The sequence below is a fragment of the Tachypleus tridentatus genome, chromosome 3, assembly GCF_004210375.1.
Source record: "Tachypleus tridentatus isolate NWPU-2018 chromosome 3, ASM421037v1, whole genome shotgun sequence".
NCBI lineage: Eukaryota > Metazoa > Arthropoda > Merostomata > Xiphosura > Limulidae > Tachypleus > Tachypleus tridentatus.
The window spans coordinates 97896072-97916423 of NC_134827.1; the positions used below are offsets into that span (position 1 = coordinate 97896072).

The 20352-nt window shown below is 32.2% G+C and overlaps 1 protein-coding gene across 1 annotated transcript; it reads left to right on the forward strand.

The window, feature by feature from the left end:
- The first annotated feature begins 1380 nt into the window (after positions 1-1380).
- LOC143245925 (cytochrome P450 3A13-like) lies at positions 1381-14740 on the forward strand. Its single transcript, XM_076492178.1, has 14 exons — positions 1381-1452; positions 3856-3952; positions 4588-4640; positions 5257-5353; positions 8507-8635; positions 9816-10053; positions 10374-10516; positions 11225-11357; positions 12102-12186; positions 12986-13031; positions 13274-13362; positions 13855-13995; positions 14149-14314; positions 14539-14740. The coding sequence occupies exons 1-14, from the start codon at positions 1400-1402 to the stop codon at positions 14614-14616; spliced, it is 1548 nt and encodes a 515-aa protein (XP_076348293.1). The 5' UTR covers positions 1381-1399; the 3' UTR covers positions 14617-14740.
- The last annotated feature ends 5612 nt before the right edge of the window (positions 14741-20352 follow it).

Genomic DNA, 20352 nt, shown 5'->3' on the forward strand with positions numbered 1-20352 from the left:
CTTTATAATAATATAATTATTTAAATAGTTAAATGATTAACTTCCTCTTAATAATAATACCTACTATTGTCCTATTATTTTTATTAGGTGTTTAACGTGTGTGTGTGTGTGAGTGAATAAACGAAGTCTTTCTGATAAATTTGCTCAGTAACATTTGTCAACAGTGACGCAAACAGTTTAATAAGCTTGTGTGTCGTTAGAAACATTGTCAATGTTAAATTTAAATGTGACGCAGTTTGTTTGAGTGACGTTCACAGTTGAAATCCTTACCGATGTGCAGTTTTATTAATCAAGCTAAAGAAAATGAGTACTTTGTACTATGAAGTTGTACACCTGAAAAATGAAGCAGGGACCACTTATGTATCATCTAAGTGTAATATATCTTAGAAACAGTTCGAATGATCTGTTGATGTATTGTCCTTCTTGTCTCAGGAGATTGTTAGTCTGTTTGTGGCTATACCATTAACAGTGACGTATACTCATGACGCTGGGTTTTCTGACTTTATCTTCCCCATAGTACTTATAGTTCTGACACAAGTGATGCAAATTGTGATATGATTTGGTGTGTTCTACTGGGTTAATAAAATTCGTGTGAATTACGGTACACGTAATGATAATGAATTTATTTATTTATTCAATAACGTTTGTTACATCCTATTTTCACAGGTACTGTAGTCACAAGTCCATCAGTAAGTGTTAACAGAAATTCTGATACTAATGTAAGTTTAGCTCTCAAATAAATTTACTACCAGAAATTTCTCTCTCATCGAGTGACAAGAAACACTCTTGTGCTCACTTACTAGCTGACTAACTGAAATTCAAAGTAATAGGCGTAGCAGTTGTCGCTGTAACTCATTGATTAACACTGAACTCAATGAATCATAAACTCAACAATTCTTTCAATCTACACAGTATAGTAATGTTCTGAAAGTTACGTCTTCATTCATAAAAATAAGCTTACAAAATTAATAACGTGGGCCAGGTATGGCCTGTTATAAAGTAGTACAACTGAATTAAGTCTTAGTTGTAGAATGAGAAAACAGAGATATTTCACGTGAAAGTGTTTCAAGTTAAAGTCGGATGATAAATGAATAAATTATAGAAAAGTAAAGATAAAGGTGGGTAACGTAAATGGCTTATAGTGATAGATAAAATGTAATACATAACAAAACAAGCAAATTTACAATCAATAAAAGAAACGATAATTAATACCTAGAGGTACTTTGAATACCTGTGTATTAAATACGCTCGATACATTCATGACTGTATGTGTATATGATATCAACACATGCACCTTTGAAAACAACAAAATTACAAAACATACTCTAGCCGCCAGGTGTCGCAGTCACACATTATAAAAATATAGTAAAGAAACTACACCAAATAATAACCAGTAAAGATGATGTTGTTGGTCGTTACTGTTCTATTGTTATTGGTGGTGACGTGGCTCAGGTAGGTGGTTTTACAGACAACTAGATAGAAACTGTTTTGTTAACAAAACCAAACTAAGGTGATGACACAATAGGAAAAACATTAACCTAATTAGTGATTAAGTAGAAATTACTACCTGGTGAGTTGAATGAAATAGATGGATCTATCAAGAATCAGAGGTTTCCTGGTTTATATAGGTATTACATAGATTTTGTAACAAATGTAAAAACGTATTTAGAATGTAAAACTTGAAGGATTTTAATTCCGAAACTAATACAGAAGTGAGAGTTAAATATATTGATTTTTAATTTTCTAATTACATCTAGAAATATTAAAACACAATTTGAATGTTTAACTTGAAAGGCTCTACTTTAACACATTTAAACATCACATAATTATTTTAACCTTGAAGTTTTTATTGTGATTCAAGTTAATACAAATGTTTTAATTTTTTACACCAGTTATTTGTTCCTTACGCCCCTCAGATAAATAATCCAAGAAAAACATCTTAATAACTTGAAAGTAAGACATAAACATATTTGTTACTCTTAGTTTTGGTTTTATTTAAAGAGAACACTGTTGATGTGGAAACGTGAGGAAGTACAACTAGTTTTATGAGGTTATCTTCGTATCCGAGGGTTTATTTTAATTTGTATGGATAAGAACTGTTTCCAACATTACCCATTAGCCTGCTTTTTGAAACAAATACAGCTGACTAAATAAAACTGGTTTACTTGATAGCTTTAACATCTATAACATTATAATTAAAATTTCTATGACGTCACCAAGTTTGAACAAGATAATTGGTCACAAGTCATGTATACAGTGAGACCTCAATCATTTCCACTTTGTTGTGACTCCAGTTAATATCAAAGTTTTAATTTGTTTACCCTAGTTATCTAACTATGCATTGGTAAAAGAGTAGCCCAAGAGTTGGCGGTGGGTGGTGATGGCTAGCTGCCTTCCCTCTATTCTTACACTGCTTTGCGGGAAATTCAAAACACAAAAAAAACTTATCGCGCTCAAATAAAAAATTCTAGAAAGGCCTCTGCTTGTAATTTAGCATTTCAATGGATTATTTCAAACAATATACGAATATTTGTAACATGACGTAGGATGGGTAAGTTGAGGACCTTCCATTTCATGATTGCAAATATGGCGACGTTTATTGTTCTTTCAAGCTCTAAAGATACTGTAAGGTAGATGTACCGAAGAATTATTCAGTTGTTAGAAACCATTGTAGCTGATTAATTCAGTCTGATTAAGTAAAGTAATTGGTTTTCGTAATTACTCTTTGGGACCACCATTAATATTATTCATATTTTAATTCAGAACTTTGGTATGTTTCCATATTAATTTAAAAGTAGAATTTAGGAACATTGAATTGTAAGTTTCCATACATTCAACTTGTTTTAATTCGGCTTATCTGGTTGGGGATCATCACGTTATGTTTGTAACACAGCTGGCTGTGTGCAAGCAATCTTCATTTGGAAGTTTATCAACATTTTCAAGATCCCTTAGCTTTGTAATTCGTACTGTAGCGACGCCAGTAAAACGTGAGCATATTATGATTCATGAGAAGGTTTATGCAATCTGTAGGCTACAACACAGCACGAAATAGCTAAAAACTTCAAAGTAAGACATAAAAATATTTGTTACTCTTAATATTTGATTTTATTTAATCTTAAAACATAACACTCTCTCTGGGGGACCTTGAGGAAGTACATCTCGTTTCATGGAGTTATCTTCACATGGAAAGATTTAATTTGGATAAATAAAAAATTTTCCCACGTGTACAAAGTGGCGCTCCTGTCGTTATAAATAATATTATAAGAATTTTATGAGAATCAAACCTTGAAATTTAATTTTCCAAATGACATTAAACACTTTATAAGGAAGATTGAGATTCTTGTGTTTCAGTATTCATAGTCTTCAAATAAAGACGCGTGGCCATGGGAAAGATTTTTTAACTTCAACAAACAATGAAGAATTGGTATTAGGATTACGGAAGGTACAGATGGCATCATGATTTAGGTGATGGAAGATTGGGTGTAGATTGTAGATATAACTTCTCATTGCACGGCCTTCAGATTTGTTCAGAACCCTATGAACGTAACTCTATAAACATATAGTCTAGACTAATCATTTAACTATTTCCTTACTTTAAATACACAATACTGTCTTTACGTTTTATAATCGTTATGTATTCAAGTACAAAATGCCACATCTAAAAAATCTTTAGTACACGAAAGACGAGTTTTCTATCCTACTACGAATTAAGAATGTCACTTTTCAAGATGCGAAATGTGAGATCTGATGTAATGATTATAGATTATTTGATTACTGATCAGTTTTATGTTTCTTTTATTTTTTACCATTAAACTAGTTAGAGTGACGTAACAGTTTTGTCTTCTTCTACCACAGGTGGCGACAGAAGAAGTTGTCTTTCTTTCAAAACCTTGGCATTCCAGGACCAAAACCAAACCTTTTCTTTGGAAACTTGAGAGAATTTCAAACCAAGGTTTCGAAACAATATACTTGAATTCTAATATTTGAAACAAAATTCGAGAAAATCTATTATTATAAGTTTAAATTAAGTTTCTTGGAAGTTCAAAAAATTTTAAAAAATCAACGAATTGGGAGTTTTGAGCTATCACATGAACATGTTTGGTTTCAGCTTTGTTTAAATATGAAATACAACAACTAAACCATTTTTTACGACATGTAATTTTTCCTCTCAAGGTCTACGTTTACAGAATAAGAATACTGGGATTTAGACTTTTTTAAACCAAGAAAAATATTTCTTGTAAAAATGTAAAATGTGGGCTACGAAAAATAAGATTAATTTCGATAGAAACATTATATATAAATAGTTTAAAAACGAAACGTGTGTAAACGATCTGTTTACAATTAAACAAAAACAAGGACTTGTTTTAATAGACTCTACTTTGTAGAGTAAATTGTATGTTGTACTACAGGATTAATAATTGTCAGTTTGTTGGCTCAAGCTTAATGATTCTCAGAAGTGTATTGGAAAGACAATTAACTTTATCATAATTGTACTCAACATTTTTTGATGGATTACAGCGTTTGTTAAAGTTTTTACTTTATCTTCAACATACATAATTAATGTATATATTTTTCTCTCTATTAAAGGGTGCTATTAAATGTCATGAAGAATGGATAAAAAAGTATGGGAAGATTTGTGGGTAAGTTGTTTTACAGCTTTCAGATAATGACTAAATTGTTAACGTGAATTTTTATTTATTTATATGAGCGCCATCTATAGAACATACGTTGAAACTTTTCTCTGACTTCATTCTGTTAAAGCGAGACTACATCAAGTACAAATATTATAGACAGGTTTACATTTATCTCTACAATAAAGACTATTGGTTCTTTCTGGGAAGTAACACGTATGAAACTGGACATGAATTTATATATATTTGTTCTAGTCTGTTGTTTTACAAACATAAATAAAATATTAAGAATAACTTAAATGTGTTTAATATGAGGCTATATCTAACAAATTGAAAGAAAAGGTAAAAAAATATTTTATTTGTGTTACTAACAAACTAATCATATGTAACATAGCATTATCCGAGATGGATAAAGATAATATATAATATACTAATACACATTTCTATCAGATATTTGCTTAACCCTTGACTAATAAAGATCATGTCTTCTGTAAATATCTTTTATATAAGCTTTATCAAATATTTCCACACAACTTGTTAAAGGAACCAAATAAATTAGAAACGGTTCTGTTTCATTTAACTTCTAGAACATCTGTTACTAAACACTGCATAATTTATTTCCTAGATACTACCTCGGACGATTACCTATGATTATTGTAGCCGATTTGGACCTTTTGAGACAAATTCAAATTAAGGATTTCCAAAAGTTTACGAGTAGACCGGTAAGAAAACACCACCAACAAACTACTTTGAAAATCACTAGTTTATTTGACTAAACAATGTTATACTTGTAACATTTTAAACAACAAGGGTGTTGAAAAAGTGACAGTCTATTATAAGGATAAAAATGTGTCAATAATTTTTCCACAACACTAAAATAACTGACAGTTTCTTTCCTTTACCATTTAATAAATTCTTACAGGAGTTGGTTCGTAGTTAATCACAAAGATACACAAAGAGCTATTTGTGCTTTGTCTTCAACGGGTATAGAAACCCAGTTTCTAGCATTTTGTTTCCGCAGTCGTACCTCTGAACCCCACCTGTTGTAAGGTATAGTCACATTTATTTCACTGTTCCACACAGGTGTTCTGTATGAACATTTTATATAAATATAATGTTATACAACACAATGTGAATCTGTTTGTCTGCCTCGTGCTCGTGCAATGATGTCATAGCTAAGTATTACGTATTTTAAGTAGTTTGATTTCAGTTAGAAACAAGTAATCTACGACCGATAGCAAATTAAAGATATATTACACTAAAATGTACGCAAATGTTATCTTTTGTCAGTGAAAACGTATGTATGTTAAATCGAATTACGCCAGAGAGGACGTAAATATTTCCATTTTAGTCTTCGTCCTTAGACTATGTTCTCTTTATGATAAATAACACAATGAATACAAAGTTCGTTCATGTGTAGTATGTGTTATTTCTTAATCGCTTATGTTGTAAAAGTACAGAAAATGGCCATTATTCCCTTGAATAAAAATGTTGTTGAATACAAACAACATATGAATCAAGATTTACATGTATTTACACTAAAGCTGTACAAAAATGTTTAGAAGTGAGTAGTTTTTCGAGATTTGTGACTGTAATGTAAATCACTTTCATGTATCAGCCTCCAAATATAGTCTATCATCATGTTTCGTTATACACTTCTTGGTAGCAGCGTTCAAAGTCCAGTATATCTTGGTGGAAACGCTCGCCTTGCTTCTCTGAGATTGATCTCATGTTCTCCTTGAATTTATCAAGATGAGCGTCAAGGATATGGTTTTTCAGGGACATCCTGCAGCCCATTTTTACCGTATTTCTTAACCACAGCCTCAACTAGTTCCACATAATTTTCGGCTTTGTGATAGTCCACGAAGCCCCGAACCACTGCGACAAAGCTGCCCCAAGCTGTTTTTCCTTCCTACAGAAGCTTCTTGGGGAATTCTGTGCACTCTAGGATCTTCTTTGTTTGCGGTCCAACGAAAACACTAGCTTTGACCTTTCCCTCAGACAGTTTAGAGAAGAAGTCTGGAAGATATTTGAAGGCTGCAGACTCCTTATCAAGAACTGTGATAAATTGTTTCATAAGACCCATTTTTAGCAATGGTGAAAACAACATTTTCTGGAGGTCCACTAGTGGCTCACACTTGACATTGTTCCACCCCCACAAAGAACTCGGTCCGTTGTGGACACTACTTCTTGTAGTGCATAACGGTGTCCCTGCTGTCCCAAAGGCAAAGATAACAGTAACACTTGTTAAAGCCTCCTTGGAGACCCCTCAAGAATACCACCATTTTGAAGTCTCTGATAACCTTCCAGCCATACTCATCATACTTCAAGGCTTGTAGCAAGATCTTGACTCTGTTGTATTCCTCTTTGAAGTGCACCGAATGAGCCAGGGAAAGAAACGGATACTTATTCCCGTTATGGAGCAGCACAGCTTTGAGGCTTCTGGATGAGCTATTAATGAAGAGGCGCCACTCGTTCTGTTTACATATAATTCAAATTGCCTCGTACAAACCGGATACATTGTGGCAGAATCAGAGCCCATCTTGACGAGTGAAGAAGCTTGAAAAATGTCTGTGGCGCTTCCTCTGACTTGCGACTTGCACACTTTCATTTAACAAATCCCACTTCTTGAGCCTAGATGTCAAAAGCTCGGCATTCGACTTTGTTAGACAAAGATCTCTGATCAAGTCATTGAGGTCTCTTTGGTTGGGGTAGTAAGGGTTTCTCTCACCAGCTGCATCTCTTAAATTGTAATCTGATCTTCAACGTCTGCCTCCTCCTCTGATTTGCTGCTCTCTTCTGAGGATGGCTGCTTTCTCTCTGGCGGAGTGGGTACAGGGAGCTCGGAGCAGTGTGGCACTGGAGCGATAGACGATGGAAGGTCCGGATACATGATAGCAGATGCATTCTTGCCAGCCCGATGTTTGGAAGGGACCACCATTCAGAAGTAGCAATTGCTTGAGCGGTCAGTGGGTTCACACCAAATTTTTGAAATAGCGAGCTTCATGGCTCTCTTTTCCCCTCTGTACCATCCTGTAAAAGAATAAAATAAAATTGTTATTATGAAGAATAAACTTACTTCTTCCACAACTATTGTGTAAGAAATTCGTGCAAAATATTTTATACGTGATATTTTTTCTATACTACTGGAAATTTAGATAAAATAAAAGATATTTAAATTTTGAAAGGTTTAAAATTTGTATAATATAAAATCTTTCCATTCAAGCAAGCAAAAACTGTCCGTCTTACCTTCTAGAGTTTTTTTGCAGTAGTCGCAGGTAAAATAAAGTGCCCAGGGTATGTCTTGATACCCAACAGACATGCCGAAATATGTCTTGTAGGCTTCACACATTGTGGCAGATGCTGTCACAGAGTACTTTATCGCTATTGTCTTGATAAATTGGCCACATACGTAGCAGAATGTGTCTGGAGAATGCTTCCAGCTTCTTGATGCCATCTCTGATAAAATCAGATAAGTTTATGTGTTCACTTATGCAACTAAAACACAACTGAAGTTATGGGTGATGAGCCCTGAATATATATTAGTATGGAAAGCTCTAGAAAATTCGAAAAGGTTCTTGTAAATTCTTGAAAGTTCTACAACATTCTAGAAAGTTCTTCGAAATTGTTGTAAGTTCAAGAAAATTCTCTATTGCCTACTCAGCACTGAATCTACCTGGAATGTTCTGAAAAAAGGGATAAATTTGACAATTTTATTACCCAGGTCACAAAAGAAAAGTTTGAAGAGAAAAATAGGTCTTTTCTATTTACTATACGCATAAGCAATTTTCTGCCCAGGAACAAGAGAAAGTAAAAATTTTGTTACATAGTGTTATCAATCACTTATGTGTATAATATTTCGCTTATGTCTATAGGTGTTAATCCCTGGAGGTACGCAGCCAATGAAAGAACTGAAATCACAATTTGTTTTCAAACGTGGAAAACACTGGAAGGAAGTTCGTAGTCTCCTCACTCCAACCTTCAGTTCCAGTAAGATGAAACAGGTAAGTATTGTATTTAGTCGATAACTTAAACATTATTTCAATACATTCTGAAAACAGTAACTATCGTCAGACACTTCTTACATGCATCTACGTTATATTCTTTTATAAATTTAAACACTACTGCAGAAATTACAAAATCTATTTTCACCACCATTACCAAAGTATCACACTTGTAGAAAATATGAAATATATATCTGTATTTCTGTATATTAATATATCTGCCTGTGGCTAGTCGCTATTTATTTAGTTTTCCTCCCTTTCTGTGTTTTCATCTTTCTTTCCTGGGTACAAATCTGTTTCTATATTTCTGTATATTTATCTGTCTAGTTTGTATTCTTTATTCATGTGTTTCTTTATATCCGTGAATAGACGGTAAAAGACGTTTGTTTTTTAATTCAACAGATTTATAAAGTAAACAAACAGAATGTTGCTAAGCCTTTCGAAGATCATAAAATTATTTCTGTTGACATGATGGAATCTTCCTATCATTCAAAGTAACATTACATTTATTATTTACTTTTATATTAGTAAACTAGTTAAACTTTAAGACGGTTGTAACAGTTCACATATAGTTAATAGTTCTCATATTTCACTAAACTAATATTAAAATACAAGTTATAAGTTGATTGTGAACGTTTTGTGTTTATAATTTATCTCAAATACAACTAAGACTCATCAGGTGTTTCTATGTTACTTTTTCTTCTACCTGTGAAAAGGAGGTTAATTTAATTGAAGTATTTATGGTTGTCTAATGATTGATAGTATCATTTTCTCTGTTTTTTGTATTTAATGGCGAGAATGGTAAAGTTAGATAACACAGATGTACAATTGGTAGTATAGGAGTTGTCTAAAATAACTTTATTTTTATAAAAATATGGTTGGTCTTACAATGGGTTGCCTGATGAAGTCTTAGAATCAGTTATTTTGTATATAATTAGTTTTTATAACTATTCGAATCATAAATGATGACATCCAGTTTGTAAGAGTCTCGTTTAATTCATTGGACCAAATTCTTCTTTGTTGACCTTTGATTTTATGTTACATAATTTAAATTTACCATGTGAAATTTATAATTGTGCCATTTATCAATAATTAAATATATTAATTATAATCCGACATGCTTAAAAGTAAACTTATTTAATTTAAATACAACTCTGCAATAAGCTAATTTGTGTTTCAGATGACACCAATCATGCAGAAATGTGTTGGAGTCCTTCTGGAGAAAATTGACCAAAAAGCCAAAACAGAAGAAGACTTCGATATATACAAGATGTACCAAGGACTAACAGTTGATGTCCTTGGTCAAACGGCTTTCGGAATCCAGACGAATGTCCAGCGTAATCCAAAAGATACCTTTCTAACCAATTCCATAGCTTATACCAACACTCAGAGTTACGAGTTTCTCATCTTTTTATTAAGTATGTTTTCGTTAGCTTGTGTTTTCATTCTATTTAAACACCAAATATCTCATAATTCATAATTCGTATTTTTTCTCTCAAAAGCAATGCCCACAAGAGATTGGATTTCAAAATAAAATGGGGACACTTGTAAGAATGAAAACTTTACGTTAAGACTTTGAGTGATATCTATAATGCCAAAGTTTGAAATTTTGAACAAAAATGAACTATTTATGAACGAAGATACAGTTAACGAGAACAAAATTTTAATTATCTGGTATTAGACAATGGGTGATTTAAATTTATACAGAGATTTACTGATAAACGACCTTGATTTTTAGTGTGCTTTCCTGAGCTTTACAATATCCTTAATCCAATTCGGAAACTGGTGGATGTCATATGGCATCATTTGTCTTCAACTCCAGGGAGATCCTTAATCGAAGGAGTTACAAAAGTGATAGAGAATAGACGAAGAAATCCTGAGGTAAAACATTTTCTGTTTCTCATCATATCTATAATAACTATAACTTTTACGAACTTTTCGGAAAAAAACAATTTCAAATTATCACGTGAAATAGCCATAAATGGTTATAAATCAGAAGTGGTGTTTGAAGTAATTTTATTCAAAGAACGGTATTTCTCAACAGACATCATCCTGCACTGCATGTGATGAAACTGGACTTTTGTGACGTAGATCTGACAATTTACGTATTAATGTTTACTCGCCAAGCACAAGATCATATTTGTTCAAAATATGTTTGAATGTCATTTAATCTAAAGTAATCTTGAGAATATTAGTTACCAAACAAAGCTGAAAACTGGATGAATAACAAAATGATTGGATAAAATGCTATTGCTGAACATTTTCGTGTTTCTATTTAAAGATAAATCTAAAATAGGATGTATACAAATATATTTGATGAAATACTACTTCTTGATACTTAAGTATTTTTATTTAGTTAACAGATAAATGTAAGTTATACTCTTATTGAAAACTGGAGTATATATTGATTAGGAAGGTGTATTTTCAAAACTTAGAATTATTCACTATGTCAACATTAATATAACTGAGATGAACACATATTTTATAACTCAGTTATTCTCCTACAAATAACATTCGTATTTTACTGTAAAATCGTTTTATTGGTTAATCACCACGTTATGTATATATAAATATTTTCTCTTTTTTTAGCTTCAAAGATCTGATCTTCTGCAGATGATGTTGGATGCTCGAATGGCTGAAGAAGACATTGAAAATGTTACTGTTAAACACCTGACAGCTGGTGAAGACGAGCCAACAAAAGATGTTTCTAATGATGAGAAAGGTGAACATAAAAATAACACATTTTAAAGATTAAAAAACAAACTACATTTTTAAAGTATCTACAATAATGACGAAGATACGAGTGTCTGTGAAACAGTTTTCATTCATCAACTAAATTTAATGTTACAGTCTAGTAACGTCAGTTTATAGAATTGTTACATAGATGTAAAGTTACATGTGAATTTCAGGTTGTTGCCTGAATATATATATGAATTTAACGTATATTTAAATATCTAGAATTGCAATTAGCAACCTGGTAACAGTTTTGTAGGCCATAGGTTTATTTGACACTCGTTGTTCGAGAAATTGGTCAAGTACAATATTTACTGTTTCATGTGATAATTATTATTCTATCGAACATCACTTGGAACTATGACGTTGTAATTTGATTCTGAAACCCTTCTGTTCTCTACCTTTTAACAAAATGTTGTACATATTTACTAAACATTTGAAACTTCTATTTATTTCTAAGGTAAACATGTTCACATCTTTACGTATTCCACTAATCGTGAACCAAAATTCTTTCATTTTTTTTTTGTTTTGTTCACTTTGTCTTAGCAACGGTTATCCAGCAGCTACAAGTCCATCAAACCAGGTCACATTAAACTGTATTTTACTGTTCTCAACGTAGCATATACCTATATTTTAATCAAGGTAACTAATCTGATGTGTAAAAAAAGATACAGAACTAGTCAAATCTCTATTTGGTTACGTTGTATACACGTTTGTCCATTTATTTGACCAGAAACTTCGAAGGAAGGGAAGAAACAGATGAAGTTTATTACAGATGTGGAAATTAAAGCAAATTGTATCTCTTTCTTATTGGCTGGGTAAGTCTCGTGTCAACGTGTTGTAGTAAATACAATATTTATGTAAGCTTACTGTACTTACATAATATAGTATGTTTCTGGTTAACTACATTATAAAGGAAGCAGTTGAAGTGATGTCTCTTGTTTCTGTATGTGAACAATTTCTTTCAACTATTCATGTATTGAATATTTGTTTAATTGTGACATACCACAGTTAACAATATTGACATTCTCACATATTGACGCGATGAATTCACGAATGAACTGTGAAAATAAGTATTAATTAAAGGAAACTTTATTATGGATTGATTTATGTTACACAAGTGTCTTAGTTATTTCATTGTGCTCTCATATGATTGGCTGTTGGAAAGTGAAAACCAGTTTGTTTGTTTTTTTACTTACTTCTGTATGTGTATGATTTGAAACACCGATATTTAATAAAAAAGTCTCTTTGTATGTGTTTTTTAAGGTTATGATTCTACAGTGACTACATGTCATATTTATACGATCCTTTTGTTTGATTAATAACTGTATGAAATTAAACTCATTCAATTTACATATTAGTGTTTACCAGTCTTCTATTGGTATTTTTCATATTGTATAAAACGTACACAAACTGTACTTAAATATATTTGTTTCGAGAACATTTTTGTTTTAAATAAAAGTATTATTAAATGTTTTATTAAAACATGGAAAGATGTCATAAAGGTATTAGATATTATTATTGTTGAAATATTCAAAATGTTCATGCTGCTTTTCTACTTATTACATAATTATCATAGATACAGAAACAGTATGTCAGTCTTGTTTATTTGAACAGTTATGAAACAACAAGTTCAGCCCTCGGTTTCACAACCCATATATTGGTGAACCCATATAAATGATGTCCTAGGACAAGATGTAAGACATGAGTTTTATCTGTATCTAAAATATAAACTAGAATTCTGGACTAAAATCTTCAATAATTTCTGTTTTAAAACCTTTTCAATAGATTGTTACTCTCAGGTGTTTGAGAAAGTTTATACTAAATTTATTGTAAATATATTTTTAATACGAATTCTAATCAAAACATCAAATATTTATTTTCATTCTTAATATTGAATTTTAGGGCGTCTTAGATTACAACACAGTCAACAAACTTCGATATTTAGACCAAGTTTTCTCGGAATCTCTGCGATTGTACCCTCCAGTTGTGGGGTAAGTTTGTTCTTTCAATTCAAAATGCGCTCTTTACCTAAACCAATATCTTTGGTTAAATAATAATCATTAGTCAACACCAAAACGTTGAAGCTATATTCATAAATAATCTAATTTATTTTATACAAAAACTGGTGTATTAACTTTAATTCAAGTGAATCACTTACAACAAAAATATGCTAGTTTTGTGTACTCAAGTCAGAACTGTCCTATAAATAAAGATACTTAAGACACGTTTTTAAAAAAACTTCCAACTTTATTCTCATGAAATTAACAGATAAATTATTCCAATAATTTGTAAAACCTTTACAACTGAATTAATGATGTCAGGATTAGTTATCGACACCTATATCAGTGAAAACATGTGAGAATTTCCTCAGATTCTTTTGGAAGAAATGCAATTCTATTGTATAGTGGTAATAATCTTCCACTACTCCTAATGATGCTAAACAAATAATGAGACAAGGAATACATGTATTTTTATTTGTTTAGATTTGTTAATAGACTATCTGACGAGGATTACCAGCTAGGTGATTTTAAAATTCCCAAAGACACTGTCATACAGATCCCTGTTTGGCACCTCCATCACGAACCAGAGATCTGGTCTGAGCCATACGAGTTTAAGCCTGAGAGGTAAACACTAAATACGTAATACATACCGATAACTTTGTGTTATTTTTACAGGTTTATTGATATTTTTCTTCGAAAATATTTACTTTTAGTTGGAGAGAGAACTAGGAATTTATCTGATTTGAAACTTAGTTGTTATAATGTCATGATATACAGGTTTCTTCCTGAAAATAAGAAGGATATTCATCCCATGGCCTATCAAGCCTTTGGACATGGACCAAGAAACTGTATTGGCATGAGAATGGGGCAGCTGGAAGCCAAACTAGCCTTGTCCAGAATCTTACGCGCTTACATGCTAGTTCCTTCTGAGAAGATAGAAATTGTTAGTTTTAAATTTTGAATATTATGGAGTAAGAAACACAAGTTTGTTTACAATCTCAAAATTATAATTTTCTTTCAGATGATGAGATAAGAATATAAGATAGATCACAAAGTAAGCAGTAAAATAAGTAAAAAGTAATAATTATTTCCGATCACATTTGAACTGTGTGAAATAGAATTGTTTTACTTATTTCTTAGTAATTGAAGTCTTTTCTTCTCTTTCAGGGAGATATCCAGCATAATGTTAAGTTCGTTACAGTTGTGCCAGGACGTGGCATTCACCTGAAAGTCGTTCCTGTCTAGTAGTGTCCTCTAGAGGAATGAAATATTCATATAATTAATAGTTCTTTAATTAATTCAGGAAATGTATCAGTTTAAATTAAACACATTAACATTATTAAATATATTTTTATTGATTATAGTTTTGACTGAAGGTGTGCTTGTTAGTTTCTGTGTTATTAAACAAAGGTGTAATTATAGAACTATAATAAACTGAAGGGTCTTGACAAACTGCTCTTGTTATCCCTTAATCTTCGTAGATCTATAGTACACTAGAAACATGGATTTGAAAAAGTCAACATTGTAATGTGATTATTTACTCTTTCGTAGTGCTGCTTATGAAAAACGGGTAGATTTTAAATATTTCAGAAAGATATTCAGTGAATAAGTTGGTTTGTTTATCCAACTTTTCTAAGGATGTTGAAGGTTCATTAAGATCACAAGGTATTATACATTTATGTAAATACTCTGCAAAAAATAGCAGAAAATTGTGTTTAGAAATAACAATTAAAGTTGCGATCGGTTTGTTGATGTTTAACAATGACATCCGTTTAAACTCTAGGTGGCATTCTCTTTAGCGAATATTTTTCTGTTTTGCGAGAATCGTGAAACGTTTGTTCACTCTGTTACAACAGTGAAATCTGAGCCTACATTTAGAGAACCTCTATATTCTAAACATTTAATTATGGATTAAAACTTACATCTATTATAGAATGTCCCATCTGATCAACTCCTAAGGAATGTTTGCAATTCGGTTTGTTTTAATTTGCTAATCGATTCTAAACTTGCAGTGATATATTAGAAAGAAGACAACTAATCAATACCTGTCACCACCAACTGTTGGTTTACTCATTTCACCAACGAAAGGTGGGATTACTGGAATTCTCTCAAAGTTGGATAATTTTGAAACAAGTGGTGTAAACAGATTTTTCGGATTAACAGTTAATATCTTGAACACTTGTAGTTGGAGTATTACATAAGTTAGTTATAGCAACAATGCATAATAATAAAGTTCCTATACAAATATAGAATTACTGTGTGAGTAAATAACATATAAAAACAATACTGTTCTGACGATTGTTTAACACTAAGTCATCTCATTAAAATTACTTTTATGTAATTGTTCTCTTTTGTCACATGAAAAAACATTTTACTGTTGAAAGTTTACCGGCTATAGTTTTCACGTAGTACAGGAAAGAGTGAAAAGCTGACGTCAGCACACAACGAGTATTATAGGAAGAAAAATCGAAACATACACCCTTGTCAAATTAATTGAAACAAATGGTCATTTTACAATATTTTCAGTATGGAGGCCAGTGTGGGCTTGCTGGACCTGCTGATTTCCTTTAATAGTCATGTTTTTCACACAGACGGGGTCATTAGCTGTGTTTTGCAGTGCGGTCGATCTATTTTAATTTAAAGGAATATAAAGTCATTCGAAATTACGTTAGAAAAGCAAGAAGATCAGTAAAAAAACAACTTCTTACCAATTCAATGAAGAAAAAACGCTATCAAGAGAGTTTGAAATACAAGAGCTGGACGCAAGAACAATGGAGGAAGGTGTTATTTAGTGACGAGACTCATTTCTTCGTACAGGGTCAAAGAAGTCTGCATGTTCGCAGATATCCAGGTGAGAAACTTCGAGAATCTCACATCAATCAGTTGGTAAAACATCCCTTGAAGAAGATGTTTTGGGGCTTTTTCAGCTACTATGGCGTCGGAGGCTTACATATCTTAGAAGGTATAAAGCGAGGATCACAGTACATCAAAGTTTTGCAGAGAAGAGTCGTTCCAGAATTGAAAAAGAGATTTCCAGATGCATCTGGCATTTTCAGCAAGATCTGGCTCCGTGTCATACATCGAAACTTGTGAAGAATTTTATGATCACAACGCGAATAAAGGTGCTGGACTGGCTTGGACACTCTCCGAACTTAAATCATATTGAAAATCTTTGGGCGATTTGTAATGAAAGACTTAGGCGAAAAGACTGTACTACGAAAGATAAACTAATTGAGGCCATAATTGAGGTGTGATTGCAGTCAACTCGTGGACCCGATGCCAAAGCTGATTAATGATTTTTTGAAAAATAAACACGGTCATATTATTTATCAATTTGTGAGTAATTTTTGGATTCTCAGAAATAAAACGCAAAAAATGGAAAAAAATTCAAGCTGTTCCTAGTGTAACAGTGATAAGTTAGACTGAAGGTAACTAGTTGACATCGCGCACCGCCAACTTTCGGCCCCTATTTCACGTACTAGAGTGCGATACACCTTCGCATTATAACACTGCTATGGTTGAAAATGCGAGCATGTTAAAAGGAAATATAACATTTATCAAAGACGTATCTTAACACCGAGACAAGTGTATTGGTATTCTTTCCTCTAAAAATATTAAATCATGGACACCTTCAAACACAAAATACTCTAGTGAATTAACTATATACCTATTTCTTGTTAAATAGGTTAGTGACATCATACAATACTACAATAACTTTATACACGTGGACGGTAAAGATAAGTAAAGGCGTAAAAGCGAACTATGCTATTCATCTATAATTTGAGATTGTTTTATAAAAAATAAACTAACTATTTTATCCTGGTTAAATACACAAAATATTCAATATTTTGATTATTAGAAATAACTGGAGTGTTCGTACAACAGACATGTTAGGTGTTTATATCTGAAGATTTTCAAAAGTTGGACTAAACTAGATTTAAAAATCTTAGCTTTAAGAAATATTGTGTTCGATTCCTTTATAGATAGGCCTAGCAATTTGTGCGTCGTGAGCTTGAATTATGTTCCTATTTTGTTAATCACATCATTAAAATATAACAGTTGATAGGAGAAGCCCAAAAGCTGGCTGTGGTGGTGGTGCCTAGCAGTTCTTCCTACAAATCTATCTCTTCAAAATTGAAAATGGCTAATTTTCTAAACGTTAGACTCTTTGCATTTTCAAATTTTTTGTGTTAAACACGATACAGTTAAACATATTTATGTTTAGTTCACGTATAGTTTAGTTCACGGCTACATGGTGGAGTTAGTAATAAAATCCAACTGTTTAATTAGAGCAGTGAAAGTGTTGGCAACGGGTGGTATTCATTAGCAGCCTTGTCTCTGATCAGTCACGATAAAATCATGGTGGACTATCGTGGGTAGTTAAGGGTGAGAATTGAAAACCTGACCTTGTTTAACATAGTGAAAGATATATATTTACTATTAGATACACCTGACTAGTTACAGTAACATAAGTTATTATAACCAAAGTTGTTGTCTAATATAGTCACACAATGTGCATCCAAACAAATTATCTTAGGTTATTCTCGAATGATTTATCACATGAACTTCGATTTATGTTGCCTACTGTGTGAGCATTACAAATATTTTAAATACACTGTATCATCGATTACAACACTGTATATATTGTTTGTCTATCTCAGTAAATGTCCACATTCAACCATTCATGTGTAATAATTTCAAAAAGGGACCGGCATGGCCAGGTGGTTAAAGCACTCATTTCGTAATAATCTGTAAGTTGCGGGTTCGAATCCCCGTCACACCAAACATGCTCGCCCCTTCAACCGTGGAGACGTTATAATGTGACGACTAATCCTACTACCATTGGTAAAAGAGTAGTCGAAGAGTTGGCGGGGGGAAGTGATAACTACCGTGTTTCTCCGAAAATAAGACAGGGCTTATATTAATTTTCCTTCCAAAATATGACACTAGGGCTTATTTTCGGGAGATGTCTTATTTTGATATATTAAAAAAATGAAGTTACAAAGTAAAACTATTAAACTAACCATTTAAAATAAACTATTATTAAACTATTAAACTAACTGATTAATACTTAAACAAACAAATTAACTAACTATTAAACTAATTAATAAATTATTTTTTTTTATTTCTTTCCTCTTCCTGCCACTCTTAACTAAAGCTTATTTTAAGGGTAGGGCTTATATTAAAACTATCCCCAAAAATCACACTAGGTCTTATTTTATGGGTAGGTCTTATTATCGGAGAAACACGGTAGCTACTTTCCCTCTAGTCTTACTCTGCTACATTATGGACGGCTAGCACAGACAACCATCATGTAGCTTTGAGCGAAATTCAAAAACAAACACACAAAACAATACTATTATACAATACTGCAACTACAAATTGTTTAAGATATTACCCGATAATCCAATAAATCTGTTTATTCGTTATTGTTTCAAAACTATTGCACTTTGGGGAGAATTTCAACCAATGTCAGTAAGTCTGGAAAAGGTAACAACTCTAAATGTGGGCGTCATATAGTGTTGAGTATGTTTGACATGAAGATTTTTAAACCTTGAACTAAACGGTAAACAATATTATGGTGAATCGTTCTGTAGATGAACCTAACAATCTTTGCGTGGTGAGCTTAAATCTCATCACCGAACGATGTTGAAATTTCATTAGTGAGAACGTTATAATGTAACAGTCCATCACAGAGTCTGTTGATAACAGAAACCCGGAAACAGGCAAATGAGTATTACGCTGACCTTTTCAGGAAAATGAGTATGACTTTTTTCTCATCTAGCGACACATTTTGCATCAAAGTAAATTAGATTTTAATGTGCAGTGAAAAACACACTTATGAACTGTAATTTACATAGATATAATAAAGTTGTAATAATGCATTACCTTCTTTATAATAATATAATTATTTATGATGAACGAGAAAGTAAATGATTAACGTCCTCTTAATAATAATACCTACTATTGTCCTATTATTTTTATTAGGTGTTTAACGTGTGTGTGTGTGTGAGTAAATAAACGAAGTCTTTCTGATAAATTTGCTCAGTAACATTTGTCAACAGTGACGCAAACAGTTTAATAAGCTTGCGTGTCGTTAGAAACATTGTCAATGTTAAATTTAAATGTGACGCAGTTTGTTTGAGTGACGTTCACAGTTGAAATCCTTACCGATGTGCAGTTTTATTAATCAAGCTAAAGAAAATGAGTACTTTGTACTATGAAGTTGTACACCTGAAAAATGAAGCAGGGACCACTTATGTATCATCTAAGTGTAATATATCTTAGAAACAGTTCGAATGATCTGTTGATGTATTGTCCTTCTTGTCTCAGGAGATTGTTAGTCTGTTTGTGGCTATACCATTAACAGTGACGTATACTCATGACGCTGGGTTTTCTGACTTTATCTTCCCCATAGTACTTATAGTTCTGACACAAGTGATGCAAATTGTGATATGATTTGGTGTGTTCTACTGGGTTAATAAAATTCGTGTGAATTACGGTACACGTAATGATAATGAATTTATTTATTTATTCAATAACGTTTGTTACATCCTATTTTCACAGGTACTGTAGTCACAAGTCCATCAGTAAGTGTTAACAGAAATTCTGATACTAATGTAAGTTTAGCTCTCAAATAAATTTACTACCAGAAATTTCTCTCTCATCGAGTGACAAGAAACACTCTTGTGCTCACTTACTAGCTGACTAACTGAAATTCAAAGTAATAGGCGTAGCAGTTGTCGCTGTAACTCATTGATTAACACTGAACTCAATGAATCATAAACTCAACAATTCTTTCAATCCACACAGTATAGTAATGTTCTGAAAGTTACGTCTTCATTCATAAAAATAAGCTTACAAAAATAACAACCTGACCCAGGTATGACCTGTTATAAAGTAGTACAACTGAATTAAGTCTAAGTTGTAGAATGAGAAAACAAAGATACTTCAGGTGAAAGTGTTTCAAGTTAAAGTCGG